The sequence below is a fragment of the Heloderma suspectum genome, chromosome 1, assembly GCF_057233095.1.
Source record: "Heloderma suspectum isolate Gila_16-S chromosome 1, 16-S_ref, whole genome shotgun sequence".
Taxonomy (NCBI): Eukaryota; Metazoa; Chordata; class Lepidosauria; order Squamata; family Helodermatidae; genus Heloderma; species Heloderma suspectum.
In genome coordinates this window covers 321,685,795-321,708,742 of record NC_139458.1, presented here as the reverse complement: position 1 = coordinate 321,708,742, position 22,948 = coordinate 321,685,795, and the positions used below count along the sequence as shown (strand labels likewise).

Below are 22,948 nucleotides of genomic sequence, written 5' to 3'. Positions count from 1 at the left end.
GTTGCCTGCCGTGTTCACTCCCTTCTGCAATCTTAAAAATCCAGATTGTTGGTATAAAATTGCTAAGCTGCCTCCTGTTATTGTGTTTACAGATCTTCATTAACATCCCCAGATATTGAAGTATTATAATTGTACTGAAGTCTGCACAAGAGTATCATCTGGCAAAATTAGTGTTCACATCTGAAAATGCTTTATTAAGCCATATGTCTGTATTAGGCCAATACTCTATTAACCCATCTTTCTCTCCTAGCTGAATTACCTAGTTTAATTTAAACACTGATACAGATCAAGTTCTTCATGGTATATTTTCAGCCTGAAATCTAATCAATTCCAAAATGTCTTGTTAAATTGCTTTTGAAGTACTACATCTGCTTCCAAGGTCCCATTAAAAACATCACTGCCTCCTTTTTAAAAGTATGTGATACCTTTCTTATTGCTGAGCAAGAAAAGCCTCAAGTACATAAACAGAGAGAAATGTTTCAGTAAGCCTTAAATGCATATTAAATAAAACACTAGAACAAGGTTGAGAGAAAGAGAAAGAGAAAGAGAAAGAGAAAGAGAGAGAGAGAGAGAGAGAGACTGACTGACTGATGGTTTCCTGTGCATGTTAACACAATTCCTTACTTCTGTTATTTTGGCATTATCTCCCGTATCTGTCATCTTCACGGGTGTTGAACGCTGAGACACAGCCCCCTCTTCTTCTTTATCAGTCCCAGAATCGTCCTCGGAACTGCTGGACACGGCCTCCTCACTGGGTGGTGGTGGAGCACTAGCAGCAGTTTTACGCTGCAGCACTGTTTCTTCTCTATTGCTTTTGTTCCTAAAGAAAATTGAAGTTATTATGCATCGTGAGTTCAAGAAAAAGACAGCTCGACTTGACTACGGTCACCTTCAAGAGACAGCAGCGGATGGCAAAAGAAAAAAGAAAGCGTCTTCTTTCCTGATGCAAGCGAGCCCAAATGTTTGGCTTTTCCTAGGTACTCTGTTAAAAGATTGGGAGCAACAAAGCAGAGGACTGTGTGCTACCTTTCCCATCGGCTCCACTTCTCTCTTGGCAGGTTCTGTCATCCCAGCCTTAACCACAGTTAAGGCTTATGGCAGCACAAGTCTTAGCAAATCCTGGTTAGAAAAGAACTGGGGTTTGTGTTAAACCTTAGCCAAAGTAAAGGCTGTTGCTGGCGGTGAGGAATCTTCACGCAAAAGGGAGGGGCTGGGAGGGGAGTACATGAACCTATGGACTGCTTTCAGTCTCCGAACCATGGTTCAGACACAGAGAATGCTGCCACCATCACTGGCCCTAAGAGATAACATATCCAGGTCATGGTTAAGGCCACCAGGTGAAATTTGAGCAAGAGAGAGAGGGCTGGTAGCAGGGTGGGGTGTGGGAGAGAGACAGAACATGCAGTCCTGAAGCTAACATTTATCATAATCATAGCTTAAGAGATAAGGAACATTAAAGCATGCACCAACCCTCAGTCATTTCACACAATCCATCTTTGAAGAAAGCCCCATGAATTTCACCATTATATATAATGCTACTTTTTGTTCCATTTATGTGCCACAATTTTTGGCGTTCCAATTATTGACTCTCAATTCTCTGTTTCACTTGCTGTTCCCAACTAAAACTATGGTGTGTTCCCTCTTTGAATCACTTGGGCCTTCCTGTCATCTTGACCTAAATATGGACTACCGTATCTCAAACTCAGGTGCCAACACATTAGGATATAAGCACCCAATTAAACTAGTTTTAATGTTTAGATTAACAGGGACAACTCTACAAACAAATACAAGAACAAAGGAAGACTTTGTTAGATGAACTAAGTCATTTACTAATACTTACTGTCCAGCCATAGAAAACTGTAAATTGCCAACTATTAAAGTAGTTTAATGGCTCCAAACCAGGATCAGAACATACTTTGAAAATATGGATCAAAAAGAAACAATTTGGAGTCTTTGACCTATTTCAAAGAAAGTAATTCAACTGATCTGTTCTATTGCTTGTGACATATTAGGTTTAAAATTTTACTTTAGGGTTCCCAGCACAGATAGCCTTATTGATCTCTTGCATACATTTAAGTAATTTCCTCCTTAGAAATCTAAAACTACTGTATTCTCAGCAAATTGATTTTTAGAGGCTGATGAGAGGGATGAAGAAATAAACTGTACTTGAGATGTTCTTTTAAAGAAAACAGTGGTAAAAAAATCAATGAGAACAGGCTGGAAGAACCAAACATCTCAGAACAGATTCTTGTATATAGTCAGAAGAACAAGTTGTCTTACTGGTTCAAACATGCCAATAATCAAGATACGAAAGGTAAACTACTTCATAAGTAGTAGTAGTACAAAAAATCCAAGAAAAACTGGAAAATCAATACAAGTTTAAAGAGGTCTCAGCACAACGTTAAACTCGGTTACTTCTACTGCAGCTGTAACAAGTACACCAACGTGGGAATACTGCTATAAACGCTGTTCTTGTAGAAAAAGTTCACACCGGCAGCTACTCCTGGATTCTCTGTGGAAAGCAATCATACTTTGGGTGCATTTGTATTCAATAAACTACTCTCTGGAGCAATTTAAATTACTGGAAAAAGCTGGGGAACATGCGTGAACACAACTGCTGCAACAAAACCCATAGTAAATCCAGCTAGAATGATATATGTTGAGAAATCATCTTTCCCAGCACCACTTATTGGAAGAAAGCAGTTCATATATAGTGTGCAAAGAGCAGCACACAAGAAGGGAATCAAAACTGTCTTTTCTTGGCAGCCAGAGAAGGGATGAGGAAAGCAGGAAAGCCTTCCTGATCTCCCTCCCATATAGTGCCAACAAGGAGTGAACAACTGCTGTACTTCAATAGCCGACAAGAGCAGAGACTAAATAACTGTTTTTAGCTCTATGGCCCAACATTCCACAATAAGGTCAGAACCACATGTTAAAGAGGCAAACATGGGCTCTCTGCAAACTCTGTTTGATTTGTAAAATAAATGCAGGGATGGTGGGGAGACATTTGCAGGGGAGAATCAGAAGGACTGCTTAACTTGTCCTTCACCAGCCAATTTCCTGCTACAAATACCCCCCTCCCCCACCCCTTGCAGCTGTGTCAAAGACTGGAGGTAAACCCAATTGGGGCAGGTAGAGGACAGCCTCGGAGGGATGTGCAGATAAGAAGTGGCAGGTGAGGAAGGGTTAAACACTTCCTCCTCGCACCCTCGATTATTCGAGTTATCTCAGAAACAGCCAATGCCCATTCCGTCCCAAATAGTTGACATTCTGATGGAAATGTACAAGCAACATTTCCTGGCATGACCAAAGATTTATCACCTTCCACTTGAAGGGAAGTGGAACTTCAGAATAACTAAAATGAAGGCTCGTTTTTCGGATGACAGCTTGTGAGACACTGGAACAGGTCTGTAATTACCAAATTCCTCCAACTGCCTTGTGTTCCACATTAGGAGAAGATAAGCTCAGGGAAGAATGAGTCAGCAGAATCACTGAACACGTATATCCCTGGCACAATGGCAGAAGGTTATGCTACCACTATTCAATGCTGCCTCAGCCAGACCTAGGCAGGATATCAGGAGGAAAGGGCAACAGCATAAAACAAATGTCACTGAACAGAAGCTAAAGGGAATTCTGCCCTCCTCTTCTTCCCCTGTTTCCTTGTGTCTTGCTAGCAGAAGCCTGTCGAAATCAACGAGGCTCCCTTACCTCAAGATTTTGGATTGAGAACCTAAAGCTTCAGGCTTTTGTCTCTGTGCCTCACAAATCTGTCTAGATGCACAAAGCATTGATTTACAAGGGTAATATATATGCATAATTGATTCACAGATTTCATAGAATTATGCATAACATTAGTGTGACTTTAGGTACTGTATAAGTAAATAAAAATAAAAAATAAACATGCCTTACGGAGCATTATATCATTGATTTTCCTACCCCAAAACAGATTTTCCAGTTTCATCCGGTTTACGTACAGTAAACGGGCTAGGATCAATGCCAACATTCTTGGGCATAAAATCTCTAAAGAAAACAGGGGAAAGAATCAATACACAGATACAACAAGCTAAGTTACCTTTATGAAAATAATTTTTCAGTGGAACAAGCGGCCACTTTAGACACAATTTCCATTAAAAATTAAGTAGAAAGAAGTTGAAATTATACATGCTAAAACTATTTTTGATGGCATGTATGTAGCACTTAAGCTAAGATGTCTCTGTTGGCTAATATAAATAAGTACTGGCAGTTTAAACAAACAGACAAAACAAATTCAAATGAAATCAAAATATACCTGGATAAAAGTTATGTTTGGAGGTTTTCTACATTTAAATTAGAAAGTGTGCTCATTGAGCTTGATTTGACTAAAATCATTCCCACCCCTCCCATCCCCAGTGTGTTACTGCTTAGGCTGCCCTTCTCAGAAATGCAATATTATACTGATTAAGTGGTGTTCCTCTAAGCAAATACACATGTGTGAACGCAGCTTCAGATTAACTTCTTTATGGCTGATTCACATGAACAGATGGCCCCTCATATGCACCGCCAAGGGAATAGCATCTCAAAGCAGCTGTATTATGATGGGTGCCTGCACATCTGGATTGGCATTGAAATATACCATATTAGAAACTGGGCACATCTCAATTATCCTGCAGAACTGGGAGCACAGCATACAGATCACTACAGAATTCAGCATAGAATTCATACAAATGGTCCCAGAATTTGAAGAGCCTATTTTCTCCTATATGTATGCCATTTTGAAGCTATAAGTGGAATTTGTGCTACTTAAGGGAAGTATTTTTAAAGAATTTAATTCCATTTGACTTTTGAAATGAGAAGAGCTGAACTGAAATGCTACATTTTGAAAACCAAAAGTGCACATACCGTATTGAATTTGTCATTGCCAAACAAAAGGTGTCATCAAAACTGCTGAGTTCATAGGGTCGAAAAAATTCATTATGAATGTCGATCTCTTCATCAAACTTATGAAATTTCTTCACTATTAGCTTTCTTCTGTTTTCAGCACAAGTCACTAAAACAGAAAAACACGTAGAAAGTTCATCTTGTAGTAACTAATGTGTGTATTTATGCTTTCTCTCTCACTCTCTATATACATACACACACACAGGGTGGCTTTGTACCCACCCTGTAATCCACAACATGTAGTAGGGGTTTTGGGGTGGGTATGAAGCTACCCCCATAGCTCCATGCGCTGGGTTTGGACAACACACCAACCAGTGCTGCAGCGTGGGTAATTATGTAAACAACTGACACGCATGGGGGGGGAGGGAGAATCCACAATGGCTTCTTTTACCCCTACGATCCTACAAACCCAGTCATAGTATTCAAAATATGCAGTTAAGATGTTATGCATTATGGATCCCCTACCTTTGATCATCCTTGAATTAAAATGTTTACCTGACCAAATACATATGTAGCTAAGAGACAGAAAGAAAGCAATAACCCCTCCCCCACCATAGAAATACCATTTTGTATCACCACCTTGACATAGTACTAAACAATACCAATCATCCAAGACTTACTTACTTAATTTATTTATACACTGTTTTTTCTAACATTCAAAGCAGCTAACAAAATTGGATCATTAAATAGGATTCATTAAAACCATAATCTGAGAACAATGATCCCAGCACTCTGAATGAATGCTCTGCCATTTCATAAAGGTTTTTTTTTCTCTCTCTGTCTCTTAAAGAAACAAGTACTTAGCACTTGAGAGCTGTGTGTTTCTCTCCCCAGTGTTGGAATGTATACCTGCTCACTCGCTCTCTCAGCTGTGAATGACTAACCCTTGCAGCAAGGCTACTTACCCATTCTATCAACGAAATGCTGGTGTCATATTGTGCTAATGGCACTAGATCAGTGATGGTGCAAATATAGCATTAGAAACAATTTACCTCATTTATTACTTGGAAAAGCACTATGCGGACCATGTCAACTCTCAATCCGACATTCACATTTGCCTGCCAGCCTAGGCAGCTGCTGCTGAGGGCAGAGTGTCCCAGTGCAGTGCCACCTAGTTACTGTTATGAACAGAAGGAGGAGTGACTGGAGATCAATGCCTGAGCTGCAGGGATGAATTGTATTCAGGGTCAGCACCAAGAACTGGTAGCAGCCAAGACCTCAAAACTCTTGTCAGGCCTCACTGCTGATGTCTGCCCTGGTCCCCCCTTAATTCTGGATTTGTACTCTGAGCAAGTGCTGGGTGGCTAAAATACAGCCACACTTTTTATTTCCCACAATGCCCCTGACCTCTTTGTGGGACATTGTGGGAAATTAAAAGTGTGCTAGGTCCAGCTGCCAACTATTATGCTTGGAGCGCTGCCCCTGCATCCAGGTAGGCCTGCCAGAGTCCACCGACAGAGGATGGTGCACATCGGGGGACCCTTTTTCCAGTCTCTTAAACCTGGAAGCAGCCCTGGTTGAATTAAGGCACAAGATGTGGTTATGGGAGCAGGAGGAAAAGGTGGGTGGGTGGGGCAGGAGGAGCATGAGAGAATGAAGCTTTGCAGAACACACAGCCCAGCAGCACCAATACTGTTAAGCATAAAAGATCATGCGTCTTAAATCACCATACACATTTGGAAAAAGAATGCATTATCTTCTGGTTTCAGAAGAAGATTATTCCAGCAGTTACATTCTCAAAATCTCTTCTCATTTTTTTCAAGAGCACACTGTTTATATGATTGTGTAGCCCATATTATCTTACAGCTCTGGAATTTCTAAAAACTAAAGCCACCAAAATTCAGAGACAGCACATTACTATCCAAGTATTAAAAACTATTAATTTTCTACAGAAGAATAGCTATTTGGAGTAAACAATTCCACAGCCCTCCAAATGCACCCTCTGACAAGAAAATCTCAACTTCACTTATTGTAATTTACATCATGTGATTTTTTATTTATTTATTAAATTTATTAATCGCCCATCTGACTGGTCACCCAGCCACTCTGGGCGATGTACAACCCACCATAAAACAATTTAAAACAATAACATTTTACCATAATTTTTTTTTTTAAATACCCTAACCCACCCCAAATGCTTGCCTGAACAACCACGTTTTTAATGCACGACGGAAGCTCATTAAAGAGGGGGCATGACGGAGTTCCCTAGGGAGGGAGTTCCACAGAGTGGGGGCCACCACAGAGAAGGCCCTCTCCCTCGTCCCCACCAGTCTAGCTGTCCTGGCTGATGGGACAGAGAGAAGGCCATCTGAGGCTGATCTTGTTAAGCGGCCTGTCTGGTGTTGCTGGAGGCGCTCCTTAAGATAGGCTGGGCCGGAACCATATAGGGTTTTAAAGGTCAAAACCAACACCTTGAATTTGGCCCGGAAAACAACTGGTAACCAGTGCAACTCCTTCAGCACTGGAGTGATGTGATCTCGCCGGCGGCTGCCTTTAATCAGGCGAGCCGCCGCGTTCTGTACCAGCTGCAGCTTCCGAACCGTCTTCAAGGGTAACCCCACGTACAGCGCATTACAGTAGTCTAAACGAGAGGAGACCAGGGCATGTACTACCGATGGGAGCAGATGGTCGGGAAGGAAGGGGCGCAGCCGCCGTATCAGATGGAGTTGATACACAGCTCACAGCTGACACCTGAGCCTCCATGGACAGCTGGGAGTCCAAAATGACCCCCAGGCTGCGGACCTGGTCTTTCAAGGGTAGCCGTACCCCATTCAACACCAGGTCAACATCCCCCAGCCTCCTCTTGTCTCCCACCAAAAGTACCTCGGTCTTGTCAGGGTTCAGCTTCAGCTTATTCCTCCCCATCCAGCCACTCACCGTCTCCAGACATTTGGACAGGGATTCTACGGCCAACCTTGGTGAAGATTTGAATGAGAGGTAGAGCTGCATATCATCCGCATATTGATGACACTGCACCCCAAACCTCCTGATGATAGCCCCCAGCGGCTTCACATAGATGTTAAATAGCATCGGGGAGAGGATGGAACCCTGTGGCACCCCACAAGTAAGTGGCCACGGGTCCGAAACCTCCTCTCCCAGTGCTACCCTCTGGTACCTGCCGGAGAGGAAGGACCGGAACCACCGCAAAACAGTGTCTCCAATGCCCAACCCCTCCAGGCGGTCCAGGAGGATACCGTGGTCAACGGTATCAAAAGCCGCTGAGAGGTCGAGGAGAACAAGGAAGGAGCATTCACCCCTATCCAGAGCCCTCCTCATATCATCCACCAAGGCGACCAAGGCCGTTTCTGTCACATGCCCAGGCCTGAAGCCCGGCTGAAATGGGTCTAGATAATTAGTTCCTTCCAAGTGTGCCTTCAACTGCACCGCCACCACCCGCTCAATCACCTTGCCCAAAAATGGCAGATTTGAGACTGGGCGAAAGTTGTTCAGAACTTGAGGATCCAAGGAGGGCTTCTTTAAGAGCGGTCTTATCACTGCCTCCTTGAGGGCTGATGGCATCACTCCCTCCTCAAGGGAGGCATTCACCACCGCCTTGATCCCCTCACCCAGTCTCTCTCTGCAGCTCATAATGAGCCAAGATGGGCAAGGATCAAGTAAGCAGGTGGTCGGCCTTACAGATGAAAGTACCTTGTCCACTTCATCAGGAGGAAGAAGCTGGAACCGATCCCACAAAACCGGTTTGCCACAGGCCGCCTCTTGCTCACTAACTGTATCCACAGTGTGAGGAACACACCTAATCTGATCAATTTTATCTGCAAAGTGCCTTGCCAAAGCCTCACAGGAGGCCTTAGAATGCTCCAGTGGTTCCGGAGCCACAGGACCGACCAGGCTCCGGACCACTTGGAACAGCCTCCTGGGGCAGCACTCTGCAGACGCGATCAAATGTCTTTGGCAGTGTACTAGTTTAATTCACCATGCTTTAGTTAACAAGATCACTATTTTAGTTTACTATTTTTGGTCTTGTAAATATGCCCATTTCATGTTGCTTTTTTTAATAAGAGAATAGTGTTTATTTTTTAAAATCAAGGGAAAATATACTTCATAAATAGAACTTACCCTCATCATAAGGCATTGGCAAGTAATTTAGTATACCTGGCGTCCACCAGAAAGTGTAGCTTTAAGTATGACAAAAAACAACAACATACAATTTAAGGAAAAGTCAGATATTCTAAAAGATCTCCTGTTATTTCATATATAGCGCCACCTTTTCTTCCTGGAATCACCTTGTGCTTGTAACTGCCTCCCAGAACACCTGCATGATGCTTCCTCTCTTACTCCATTCACATCCCTCAAAACGTACTGCGACCTGCCTGAGCCCACAGTTAATTCCCACCAACTCAGACCACATTGGTGTATCTGTGAAATTAGGATCCCCCCGCCCCCAGTGCATCACTTTACACGTACTTACACAAAACTGCTTTTTGCCATTTTAAATGCCCATTCAATTTGGAGAGATCCTTTTGGAGCTCTTTGGATTCCTTTTCGTTTTTGATCACCATGAATAATTTTGTGTTATTTGGAGACCTGGCCACCTCACTGCAAACTCCACAAACTCCAGATAATTTATAATCAAGTTAAAAAGCACTGGCCCCAATACAGATCCCTGGGGACCCCATTCTTATATCCCTCCATCGTGAGAACTGTCCATTTATAATCATATTATACTTCTTAAGGGCGCAATCCTATGGCTTCTAGACAATGTCTAGACGCCCATAGGGTTTTTTGGTTTCTGGGAACTGAGCTCAGAGCCAGGGCTCTATGCTCGGTTCTCAGAAACCTGACTCCCCTCCGCCGCTGCCTCGCAGGCAGCATGGTTCGACTGGCTCTGCGCTCATAAGAGCAGTGCGGAGTGGGTGAAAAGGAGGCATTCCTGCAGTCAGGAAATAATCTGATCTGGTAACCTAAGTGGGAAGAGATAAAATTCCTCCTTTGGCTAGAAGGGTTTATAGTCTCAGTTGTGTAATTGTGCCTTTCTGAAGAACGTTTTAGAGGTAGGAGGGCCAGGAAAGATATATTAATCTGCACCATAGTTATCTATTGGTTTCAAAAATCCACACACATGGCTACAGCTATAAGATCAAAGCCTAAATTTCAGCAGCCATTTAAAAAGATGAAAAGTTCAAAAACAATAGCCACAAACTCGGTAAGGACACATGGTGCTTTAAACCCTGGTCAATTCAAGTCTGACTGAAATTTTAGCAGATTAATATTCTGGCCTGTGTTTAAATTTTGGTTTTCCATTAAAAGTTACATTAAAAATATAGCAGCAAGGGGAGTGTGTGTGGGGGGGGGTATTGTGGGGAAAAAACACAACTGAAAATAACATGGATATTACTTTATAGGTAGCCTATATGTATCTTTTTTTCTATGTTAACAATAAAGCGAACACACAAGATATTATCAAATACTGAGAATGCAAAACCAACTTTGAACTTTACTTTAGGAGTCACGTGGAAGAACTGCTTACTGAAGGCATAAAACAAAGGTGACAGCAAATCCTTTTGGAACACAAATTAGCATGATGATTTGTGTTAACAAGAAAAAAGATGTTAAGTGGATTTTGCATGTATTCTTTTAGCACCCTTCCTTGAAAACTGGCCATAGCTTGTAATAATGAGGAGATGTGGAACACAAGAGAACTCTACTCGTTCTCTTTTAATTGCATTATCAACTGCTAGTTTCAGAACTCTGACAAACTGAAGTGGAACAAATTAGGCTGTATCCAAGAATGCCCTTCACGAATGGAAGGAGTCCTTCCGTTTGCAGAAGAGTCCTTGATCTAGCAGAAGCCTAAAGAACGGGGGAGGCATTTTCACCAATGTCCCTTCCCTCCTGCAGTCCCCTATGCCACCTCCCACCAGAGGAGACTTTTGGAGGCGGGGCGCGTGTGTTTGGGATGATTTGATCTGCTCTCCCCTGAGAATGCTGACAGGATGCTTGGAGTTATGAAAGCCACCACATACAAACTGTACTTCTTCAGGCTTAACTTTAAAAAGTGACTATTGGAGCGCACATAGAATTGGGGAGTATCATGACAGACTACAACTACTCCACTTCACCACCCACCGGGGCGGGGGGGGGGGAGGAAACCTCCAGATAAAGAGAAGTATTTTTATTGAGCCCAACATGTTTTGAATACAAATCCTTTCGCTTACAACCAACTTATGTATTTTGACTCCAGCTCTGTTGCAGAAAGACTCTCCAACAGAGATTTATATTCAAAATGTGTTAACAAGCATACTTCTATGTACCTGAACGCTTCCTCCTTTCTTCTGGTGCCTTTCTGCTTTCCTTTTCTAAATTTTAAAGCCCTATAGGGCCTGGGACCCACATATCTAAGGGACTACCTTTCCCAGTACAAGTCTTTATGCCACCTGCAGTCAGGAAATCAAGCCCTATATAGTCTGCCTTCCTTATTCCAGATTAGAGTGGTGACAGCTAGGAGCAAAGCTTTTACCAAGCAGCCCCTAAGTTCTGGAACTGTCTGCATTTTTGGAGGTGACACTAATTTTCCACACAGGTTGCAAACCTTTAAAAAAATCACCTTGTATTTGGCTGATTTCTTTTGAGAATGTAGTGGCTGTTTTATTGAGTGCTATACAATTTTGTTACTTTAGTTCTGTTACATTTTTATTTTATGTAAGCTGCTCCAAGGCCACTCTGAGAAAGTGGCCTAGAAATGTTTTAAACAAAGGACCAACACACATATTTTAGGGTGTTTGCTCTTCCTCTTGTATGCTGAAGCATAAAGCTAGCCAGATTTTTTTTAAAGGTTGAGCAGCAGGACTCTTTTACATGTCCCCCGCTCACTAACATTCTATTAAGTGCAAATAGGATCCAGCCACTATTGTTTCTGAGGGCCAAACAACACATTATCCTAACTGCGTAATGTGTAGCTATGCATAATAGTTTTCTTTACTATTGTGTAAGCACACGTAGCCCTGATTCAGATTGAGACCATGGCATTCCAGGTCTGCCATTTCTCCAAAATTCCACACACACACACCCCGCAGAGGGATTAAAAGGGGGGGGGGAGCCTCCACTGATTCCAATGGAGACTTTGTCTTCTTTTTTAACCCTTCCCCCTGCACGCATCATTGGGGATGCTAAGATTGTCCCTGATCTCTCAAAATATCTGTATATTTGTAAGCAAACAACAGTTGAACTGTGAAAATACCTTCGCCTAGGCTGAAGAAGATTCATTGTGTCCTTCTGATGCAAGTAAAAATCTGTAGGAAGTTCCCAGAGATGAGGCTTCCCTTCTTCAGGCTGAAATACTCCCAGAAACAGATTAATTGAATCTTGCCTGTCAGCATCTGGAAGACAGAGTCATAATTTGGGGCGGGGGGAGAGGGTTAAACAACAACAACCACTTTAGACAGCTTTCCTATTTGGAGGCTTAAAATTGGTGGGGGGAGGGATAATAAGGGATAGAATTCAATTCCGTGGATGGAATTGCAACATTATGAGACATGGGGGTTTGCAGCTGAAAACAGAACCCTGTGCTGAGTTGCCCCTAACATGCTGTAAAACTTACTTCACACTGAGAAGCTGTCATGTTGTGCGTTTTCCTGCCCCCAGGAGCCAATTATATGAGATGGAGCACAGCACAGCCACCACAAGCTGAAGGGAGGTGTTTTACCAGGGGTGTGCACAGACCACAAGATTGGGCTAGGATGCCGATTCAGCTTGGACTGATTCAGAGGCCAACGTTTCAACTTGAGTCTATGCCTCCCACTGACTATCATTGGAAAGCAACGAATGCCTATAACTGTTTGTCTCTTTGTCACAATTGGATGGCATTTGCAGGCATAATAGTCTCTGATGAAGGGAACAGGCCTGCCAAATTTCAAACAAATAGGTGCAGAGTTTTTTGTGCTACATGCCTTTAAAAAGGAAACTGCCGACATCTTTATTGCTTAGCAGAATTGGATGACATTTGAAGAGATAGTTGGCCCTTCTGATGTGATCAAGTCTGCCAAGTTTCAGATAAATAGCTGCAGGAAGCTTTGTGCAAGAGCAGCCTTTACAGACTGGTGGTTTCCAAAAAAGAATGTGCTTATCCCCTAGCATTTTTATGGGCAATCGTTATGAAAATAACATACAGCACAGAGCTGGCCCTAGTTAAGAAACATGCCAAATTTCCAAGGATGGGTGCAACAATTTTTGAGGAAGAGTATTCCAATTTTGGGTGTGGGGGTGATTCACTTCCCCTTCCCCCATCCCGGGGGAATTTGTTAATTTGTATGAAAATGGCATATGTTACAGAGGTGTCCCTCACCAAGAAGCCTGCAAAATTTCAGAAAGATAGGTACAGGGGGTAGGGAGTTATGATGAATGAAAAAACAATTTTACATATTTTTTGGTTTCCGTTCAATTGGCACCCAAGTCACAGAAAGTGCAACAGGACAGGGGTAGTTAATGGATGTGCAGCATACAGTGGAAGAGGCAGAGGGACTTAAACATTCAGTCTTTTCCAAGCAAGCACCCAGTGCTACACCCTACCATGTCCCACAGACTCCACCAAATCTCTTGTAACATTTTTTCTCCTGGGAGAAAGAACAAGCAAAACTGAACAGTTGTGTGATACATTACTTCAACAGCCCTCCTCCAAAGCACTGGGTTTGTAAAGTTCTGGTAAAACCATTCACTGTGACTGCTAGAGCTGATAGTCACAAAACTACAACCCCTGCACTTCACCTTGGTGTTTTTCTTATATGGAGAGCTCGGGGAGAAATGTATCCACTGCCTGTGTCGCTCTGCATCCTGAATCTTCAACAGTATTCAAATTTGGATTCAGTATGCTTCAAAGGAGCCCCGCTTCGATTCAGCCATCTCCCAATTCTATCCAAATCAGCCTGATTCAGTTCGGGATTCACTTGAATACGAAGCATGCCCTTAGGTCTTACTGCACATTACAAAGAGGGAGAAAGTAACACAGGAATAACATTTTTGCAGCAGCTTCATATTTCTCCTAACAGGGTACCACTTCTAGAAGGACAAAGTACTACTTCCATTTTCCCTTTGTTTCACCCCCTTATCATAATCTTATTTTAGTCCTAACTGCCTCTTACATAGAACTCACTCTCACGCTTATTTCCAACCTCACATCTAGCCTTGAAATTGTGCTTTTCCTGGCACCCTCTTCTTTAATACCACAGCTCTTATCAGAGGGGACTACCATTTGGGGGAGGGCTGTTGAAGTAATGTATCACACAGCTGTTCAGTTCTGCTTGTTCTTTCTCCCAGGAGGAAAAATGTTACAAGAGATTTGGTGGAGTCTGTGGGACATGGTAGGGTGTAGCACTGGGTGCTTGCTTGGAAAAGACTGAATGTTTAAGTCCCTCTGCCTCTTCCACTGTATGCTGCACATCCAGTTACAGTCATTAACTATCCATGGAGATACTAGAATATTCCTCTTCTGTAAAATAGCTTTCTTGCAAAGAGTTAGACCAGGAATGCACAGGAATACAAGCCTCCTAAGTCTCAAAAGCAATCACCAGTGATGCAATACTTGAAAACATAAAATTAAAGACATGGCCAAACTTGATATATAATTGTATATGCCTTGTATAAGATTTTTCTTCTGAAGTTGTACATTTGCAACTGGTATCTTGTATAAGATGCTACATAAAACCCAATTATTTTTTCTTCCATAAAGCAATCAACTAGGAGAATGTGCTTTTCAAAACTCCATATAAATAGACAACCACTGAAGTACGCAATATGGAAGGAATTGTTATGCCATTTAAAAATGTCTTTAACTTACTGTTAAAGTTAATGTCTTTAACTTACATTTTCCCTCCTATTGACTGCAATGGGAGGGAATTAATTTTGCTAGCTCCAGGGCTGATGTATATTTTTACTCTTGCCAGGTAGTGTCTCAGGAGAACATGAGGGCTGCGGATCCAAGGATCCTCTCTCAACATGCCTCTAGTGCCCTCAGAGCACCAATGGTGGAGGACAGATGGGAGGTTCCCCTGCAACAAGGAGGTCTCCAACAGCAGACCTCCCTCTTTGCCCATGGATGGGGGGGGGGGCACAGGATCCAACAGCCGCTCAGCCACCCTTCCTGGAAGCTGTTGCTCTCTAAGCATTAAGATGAGAAAGAAAGAAAACAGAAAAAAATAAGCAGCCCTCCCTTGGGATTGTAAAGCCGTTTCCCTTTCCTTGCCACCCTCCTCCCCCCAGCATTTTGTCCCTCTCCTGTCATTTCAAGGGCTGGCCGTAGAATCTCCTCCGAATTCAGTCAAACCCTAGAACAAGGCAGAGATCAGCCTTAGATGAATCTATGAAGTTAGCAGAGAGAATACGATATACCAAGATATATCTCAGATTTATTAAAAAAAAAAATACACACACTTTTAAAATGCAACTAGAAGAAAATAAACATATCAGGGAAGCAAACATTAGGAATGTGTTCAGAGCCAACTGTTTTCTGTTAAATGGGAAAATAAGTAACTGAAGTAATTACTATGAACAAGTACAGCAAAGCTGATTCTTAAAATACGTTAGCTTTAATAGAACTAAACAGTGCAAGATGAGGCACCGTCAAAAACTTTAGCAGCTTTCCCCCCTTTAGATTTAGCAATGGATGCTGAAAGCAAGCACTACAATTAGGAGAATCCTGCACAGGGTTGTTCTTTTTAAATTATCATTGTACCTACGTGTACTATAGCACATTTTTTGTGTGCTGTTTGTGGAAAGAGCCATAACCAGGAGCTAATGATACAAAGTAACTGAATTAGTCAAAACACTTCAGTGCCTTCATTCTGCAAAAAACCTAAACTACCAGATTTAGTATGACTAGGACTGAAGTGCACCATGTTTAACAGGATGTGGTAATCAGATTACTTTCCTGACTGCCCAGTCCTGTTTCTGGATAAATAGGCTGGTTTAGATTCCAAAAATCTGTGATAAGAAATGTGGAATCATTAACATTCAAGCCTGAAGTTGATCATTACCCTTCCTATACAGATCAGAAATATCACTTTACAATGGCTCTTCCAATACACTTGCCAACATTAAATGAAAGAAATCTTATTTATAGTGCCTGTCAGAAAAGCCATACTTGCTTATACTTTGTTGGCTGTTTGAAAAGGAAGTAGGAGACTTTTTTTTAACACTAAGAATTGCAATAGAAATAAACGTATGTCATGCTTTAAAACAAAGGCGGAGGGCCTCTTTCAGCCCAAGGGCCAATTCCGAGGGCCAAAGCTCTCGGGGGCCACATTCCAGTGGTGGATGAGACCGAAAGCAAAAGGGACGTGGCTAAAATACCAGCACATTTTCACTTAAAGCTTTTACTGCCAGGAACTAAACCTTAGGAGAGGCATTTCAACCTTTCAGGATGATGAAAAATCTGCATAAAAGCCATAAAAGCTCTGTTGACAGTGTTCTGCACACACAGATAGGCTTTTCCGAAACCCCTTCAAGCAGCAGTTTCCATTCTCTCCCAGAATGCTCCATCCCAGATTGGGGAGTTCTTCAGAATAAATGTACATGGTTTCCTCCCCTTGTAGGAATGCTTTCCACTTATGCACAGGGTGCTTTAGATCTTAACCAGTATTTGTTTTTTGATCATTCTACAGCCTTAACGGGAGCTAATAAAGAGCCAGAAATTTGCCAGGGGGTTCAAGGCCAGTTGGGTGCCCTCCAGATGTTTTGGACTTCAAATTCCATAATCCCTGACCACTGGCCATGCTGACTAATGTTTATGGGAGTAATAATCCAAAACATCTGGAGGGCACCAGGTTCCCAGATACCATTCTGCCTACTCTCAGTATCACACTGGCTGCATTCAGACGTCATGATAAACCATTGTTTATCATGACAGGAATGAGCTGCAGCAAGCCTTGCGCTCGCACACTCCCTCCTCCTCTCTTCCAGCACAGCTGCAAGGAGGAGTTTGGAAGGTTTTGCTCTGATTTCAATTAACCACACTTTAGCACTACATCCGGATCCTGAACTGTGGTTAATCTTAGCTATTGTTTGTTGAAACTAGCCAGCTTTGGTTTGATACTGGCTTGTTTCAAACAAACCCTAATAAAGATTAGCCACAGTTTGTTGGGTTTGAAAGACAAGACAAACTTTGGTTAATTAACAATGGAAGTAACTTCTGAACTCCTTGCGGCCGCACCAGAAGATGAGAAGGAGGAGTGCATGAGCCTAAGGCTCGCCTAGCTCATTCTTATCATGATAAACCATTGCCTTGCTTTACAGTAACAACAGCGTTCTACCCCATGCCTTCACTCCAAATCTGTGCTACTGAAGTTAAAGTTTAGCCTGACCCAAATACTGTGCAGACTGTCAACATGTTAGCTTGACCTAGTTTTAGTTTTATCATAAAATTCAATAACATCATGTAGCCAGTTGTTAAAACTGGTTTTTTTAAAAACCAGTTCTAACTTTGTCAAGACTAACTGCTGCTAATAGTTACTAAAACACAACAAAACAGGTATTTATGCAGAGATTTTTAGCTACCAAGTGAGGGGGTGGGGGCAATTTCAGAGAGAGAATTCAATTTACCTGAAAAAGCATTACTGTAGTATCTTGAAAGAGTCTGCATAATATCTTTAGAATGCTGGGTCCAGGGTGCTATCTTTCTGTAGGTTTTTACTCGATGAACAAGTTGCGAACCACCATACTGGAGTGACAGTGTATCGCCATGATCTTCATACAATTCTTCAAATAATCTAAAGCAGGGAGAACAACATGGTTAAGAATTCTAACAAAAGGAACATTTATACAGGGTGTACCATTTCCTAGAAATACAGGAATACATCAAGACATGGCACAGATTCAAACTTTCGGGGGGGGGGAAATGTGGTATAGTCATCTCAGGACTGTACCACTTCAGGGAAAGTCACACCTTTCTATCTGCCCACATAAAAATTCCCTAAATGTGGAAAGCCAGGAAGTCATGGAGAACAGCTTTAACCTAGCCTCCCTTACCCATGTTTCTGGATCCAAGAAGTTTTTGAAGTAGGGAAGAATGCAAACAGAAATTACCAGCCTACTCTCTGAAGCAATACAACCTCGGGAAAACCATAAGTATATACCCTTTCTCAATGTTTCAATCACCTGTTAAATGCTAGTCAGTGCACCCTAGGTGATATTTATCACTACGGCTTGTGATGCCAACACATGTATATTATGATGGACATCATACAGTGGTATTGGATCTTCTGCCTTTTACTAAATAAGATCTTACTTCTCTCTCCCTGCTACACATCACAGAATAAAATCAGTAATTATTATTATGTATGCAGGTAAGTTGATTGGTTGTTTGTATTACTGCTATTTTATAACCAACCATTTCTCTTTGACCTTCAAGCTGGTTGCTAAATAACAGTCATTATTCTTGTTAAGGGGTGATTCTGTATCCTGCAAAATGACATTGCTACCCTTTGCAGAGAAGCCAGGAGCCATCCCCACATCACCCTTGGTGAAGAAGACAGAAGCAAACATTTTCCCCTCCTGTCACTCTAGGCCCTGAAGCTAGAATCCCCCTAGGCCCTGAAGCTAGAAGGTAGTAGTGTAGCCTTCTGCTCTGTGTTCATTTGTTCTTCTGCAGTCTTTGTCCCTCTACCAAGAGGGACTAAAGCTCATATTTATTTGCAAAGGACAGAGGTGAGGTATGTGATTTCTTGGCAAAAGTCAAAGGTGATGCAAGGGTGACATGACCTTGAAACATGGAAAAAAGGATTATCAAAAGGCTATTTTGCAAATATGTTGCAAAATCAGGATGTGTAAGATGGTCATCAACTTGTTACCCTGGATAACAAAACAGGTTTAAATGAACCCTGACCCTAAACCTGCATCAACCCAAAATGTCCACACATGTCCAGGCATGTTCTGTAAATAGAAATTGTACTGGGGTAACAATTTACCATTATCATTAATACAGGCTTGGAGTAAGTTGTTACCCCATATGGAAAGACCCATTCATACCTGGGATCACATGTACTCTGGGCAGTTTTTCATCTGCAGAGAGCAAATTGTTTATGGCAACTGACTGTTCCTTGTAATTATTGTGTACTGGAGTGCCAGTGACAATATTCTAAAAGGAGTTAGAGAAACACTAACCTCTGAATTATTGCGCAAAATGTGAAGCTTCAATTGGAAGTTATCCTATGCCTGATCTTGAAGGTTTAATATCTAAGGCAAACATTTCATAAAACTGACTCCAGTTTTAATGGTGAGTTATTAGATTCATAGTTATCAACAATAACTTACAGCACAATCCATAGAAGGAAGCCTCTCATCTTGGAATATCCAAGGTCAGGAGGAGGACAGAGCTGATTTTCACCTCTCTGTCCTCATTTTTACATGTTTTCCTCTCGATGGGCCTTTGAGCCCATCTAGAGTTGTGCTGGAAGGGACTGAGCCAGGGCTGGAGAGGCCCATAGGATTTATTGTATCCCAGCCTCTCCAGCCCCAGCCCCTCCCACCGGAACACCCCCTTTCCCCTCTCTCTAAGGCCATATTTGCGACCTCGGGAAGTTCTTTCTGTGATGGCTGAAAGGGAGCAGAGGAGAGAGATTGGATCTCAGAGCCCCCCTCCCAAGGTCGTAGCAGTCTCTACAGCCTCGGGATTGTTTGGAGTCCCCCTCCCATGTTTCCTGGGACACTCTCCCAGGGACCATAGGATTGCTCTCTCCCTTTCAGTGCCTAGTGATTCTTTCAGTGCTTCATAAATAATCAACCAAAAATTCATCAAAATAACAAAAACAACAATGTAAACTGTAGGCATGACCAAGCCAAAAGATAAAACAGATAGTTGCTTCAGAACACTGTTGTTAACATATAGTTATTTTAATATAGCTAGTTTAATACAGTTAAGAAATATAGTTTAATATAGTTAACCAAAGCACATCTGTTCCAGTGCACCTTTGGTACATTTCTCAGCTGATGAAGCCCACTGGAACTACGTTTACTTCATAAGAGTATTGTCTAAAAGGGTTTCAGGTTTTGTACCCGTGTTTTACAAACAAAACTGCCTAGATTGCTTTGGTATATCCTGTCTTGAAAAGATCTTGTATTAAAGACTCTGTATCTAGGGTTGCCTATTTCCCTGACATAATTAAAGCCATTATTTAATTAATGGCAGCAATTAACAAACATTTGGTTTATTACATTTTTATCTCTGCAAATTATACAAAATATCACATTTTGGTCAAACCCTACACATCATGATGACACTACTGTCTACAAATTACAAAAAGAAAGAAAAAGCATCTTTGTAGTATAGGAAAATGCCAAAATCAATTAATGTCCAAGTAGATTGTTTTCATGAAGTTAATAAAAGAGGACCAGTTAGCTGAACATTTCCACTTTGTTTTTACCATCTCTCAGACAAGTCTATTTACCCAACCAGAAAAAGGTTGGAGGAGTTAAAATATTCATATTGAACTAAAATGATGTGCAGAAATACAGCAGCTAGAAAAGTATCAATAATGAAAAAGGAAATTGTTAAATTTCTATTAACACTTGCAGGGGAAAAAATAACCTTCTGAAGTGTCTTACCTAACAGCATCCGTGTCAAACAGCAGATTGGGTTTGTCAATCAGCCCTAAGGAATAAAGTTGATATGCCAAAGCACATTTCCCAACCATAAATTGGGCTGTGTTAGTGCGATCCAAGCAGTCAACACAATTGGTTCGAAGAACTCCTGTCTAAGAAAGAACTGTTATTAAATGCAGGGCCTGTAATTAGTTCAAAACCCATTAATAAATGTCAAATTCGTCTTCAGGATATAACAATGGTAGTTTTGGAGGCTGCGTGCATGCGTGCACGTGCGCAAATACTGACCCATGATAACAGTTTCAAATCAATTCCATGTCCATACCTGTGAACGGCCAGTGGGAACCACAAATCCTCCTAGCTCACTCCATCTGCAAGACAGAACAGTATAGGTTACAATGCATTTATACTGTAAGAACTATGTTCAATCTTCTCTGAGTCAATAAAGTGAAATCTCGGGGTAATCCTGTAGAAACTTACAGATCAAGGCTGAATCCTAGGGGAGATCATTCTGTAGAAACTTAGTTCTCACAGCTCTGTGCTAGTAGAAAAGCCTTGGGTGGCTGCAAAAAATAAGGAAGGCCATAGTGCAGACCTAGCTAGTGGAAAAATCAGCTTATAAAAAAAAAAAGTGTAGGCTTAACTTTCAGTTCACCCTCAGTAGAGGCTCAATTTCAAGCTTTTAAGTGAGGCTTATAAACTAAAGTGCAGATGTAGACCTGAGTCCCATATAAAAATGCAGCTTCTAGTTCAGTTTTAAAAGCTAGAGCAAATGTTGACAAAAGTGCACATCAAGGCAGATTTATAGTGAGTTGGACCCTTGCACTGCTAGAGGGGTCCAAACTGGTACAGCTCGAGGACATCGACAAGGTGCTTGGACAGATTCGTGCAACCACATCCGTACTGCATCCTTGCCCCTCTTGGCTTATAAAAACTGACAAGGAAGGAACAGCTGGCCGGGCTAGGGAGGTGATTGATGCCTCCTTGCAAGAGGGAGTGGTCCTGGGCCGCCTTAAGGAGGTGATGATAAGACCACTCTTAGAAAATCTTAATGATGACCGATGTCGGGAGAGAGACAGTGGGAGTGTGACCTTGCTGATTCTCCTTGATCTCTCGGTGGCTTTGAATACCATCCACCATGGTATCCTTCCGGGACGATTGTCTGAGCTGGGGGTGGGAAGCACTGTGTTGCAGTGGTTTGGCTCCTACTTGGATGGTCGGCTCCAGAAGATGGTGCTTGTGGAACATTCCTCAGCCCTGTGGATCCTCCAGAATGGGGTTCTACAGGGGTCGGCTTTGTCCACCAACTGTTCACCATCTACATGAAACCATTGAGTGCAGTCATCCAGAGTTTTGGAGTCTGTTGTCAACAGTACACTGATGACACACAGCTCTATTTCTCCTTTTCATCTTCTTCAGGTGAGGCTGTGGATGTGCTGAATCAGTGCCTGGCTGCGACAATGGACTGGATGAGGGCTAATAAACTGAAGCTCAATCCAGACAAGACTGAGATGCTGTTGGCAGATGGTTCTGCTGATTGGATGGACGGTGTTCATCCTGTTCTGGATAGGGTTGCACTCACCCTAAAGGAGCAGGTTTGTAGCTTAAGGGTTCTCCTAGAGCCAGCTTTGTCACTTGAGGCTCAGGTGGTCTCAGTGGCATGGAGTGCCTTCTACCAACTTCAGTTGGTGGCCCAGCTACACTCCTATCTGGACAGAGATAACCTGGTTTCAGTTGTTTATGCTCCAGTAACCTCCAAGTTAGATCACTGCAATGCACTCTAAGTGGGGCTGCCTTTGAAGACGGTTCAGAAGCTGCAGCTCACACAAAATTTGGCGGTCATATGGATAATGGGGACCAGAAGGTCTAAACATATAAGAACAACACTGGCCCGCTTGCACCGGCTGCCTGTATGTTTCTGAGCCCGATTTATTTAACCTATAAAGCTTTATATGGCTTGGGACCACAATACCTGGAGTGCCTCTCCCTACATCAACCTATCCGTACACTACACTCAACATATAAGGTCCTCCTCCAGCAGTCTACTCTGAGGGAAGCTTGGAAGACAGCAACAAGGGAGATGGCCTTCTCAGTGGTGGCCCCCTAATTTTGGAATGATATTCCTGATGAGGTCCGCCTGGCACCAACATTGTTATCTTTTTGCCGCCAGGTCAATACCATTCTCTTCTCCCAGGTATTTGGCATGATGAGTTTGAATCGATCCTGGATTTGTCTTATGGTTGATTGCTTGTAGTTATTTTTAGATATTTGTTCTCTCTGTATATATTGTCTGTTTGTGAGGTGTGTTTTTTTAATGTAAATGGATTTTAACCTCTGTATACTGTATTTTTAATGTTTTTAATCTTTGTAAACTGCTGAGAGATTTGGTTATTGGGTGGTATAGAAATGTAAATAACAACAACAGCCCACATCCACTCTTTAAGCTAGTTCAGACATAATGACAAACTGTTGTTTATCATGACAG

General features: G+C 42.2%; 1 protein-coding gene across 7 annotated transcripts in view; it reads right to left on the bottom strand.

Moving 5' to 3' along the window:
- FIG4 (FIG4 phosphoinositide 5-phosphatase) overlaps window positions 1-22,948 on the bottom strand; it is a 103,800-nt gene that overhangs the window by 30,087 nt on the left and 50,765 nt on the right. For 6 of the 7 annotated variants that reach the window (XM_084827271.1, XM_084827270.1, XM_084827269.1 and 3 more), the window contains 8 exons: window positions 20,789-20,834; window positions 20,467-20,615; window positions 17,467-17,633; window positions 12,116-12,254; window positions 8,995-9,053; window positions 4,879-5,026; window positions 3,937-4,020; window positions 625-820 (listed from right to left, as the gene is read on the bottom strand). In XM_084827271.1, the coding sequence (XP_084683397.1) occupies window positions 625-820; window positions 3,937-4,020; window positions 4,879-5,026; window positions 8,995-9,053; window positions 12,116-12,254; window positions 17,467-17,633; window positions 20,467-20,615; window positions 20,789-20,834 (988 nt within the window). Of the gene's footprint in view, window positions 1-624; window positions 821-3,909; window positions 4,021-4,878; window positions 5,027-8,994; window positions 9,054-12,115; window positions 12,255-17,466; window positions 17,634-20,466; window positions 20,616-20,788; window positions 20,835-22,948 lie in introns of those variants that run through there. The other variant, XM_084827275.1, reaches the window with a different exon arrangement.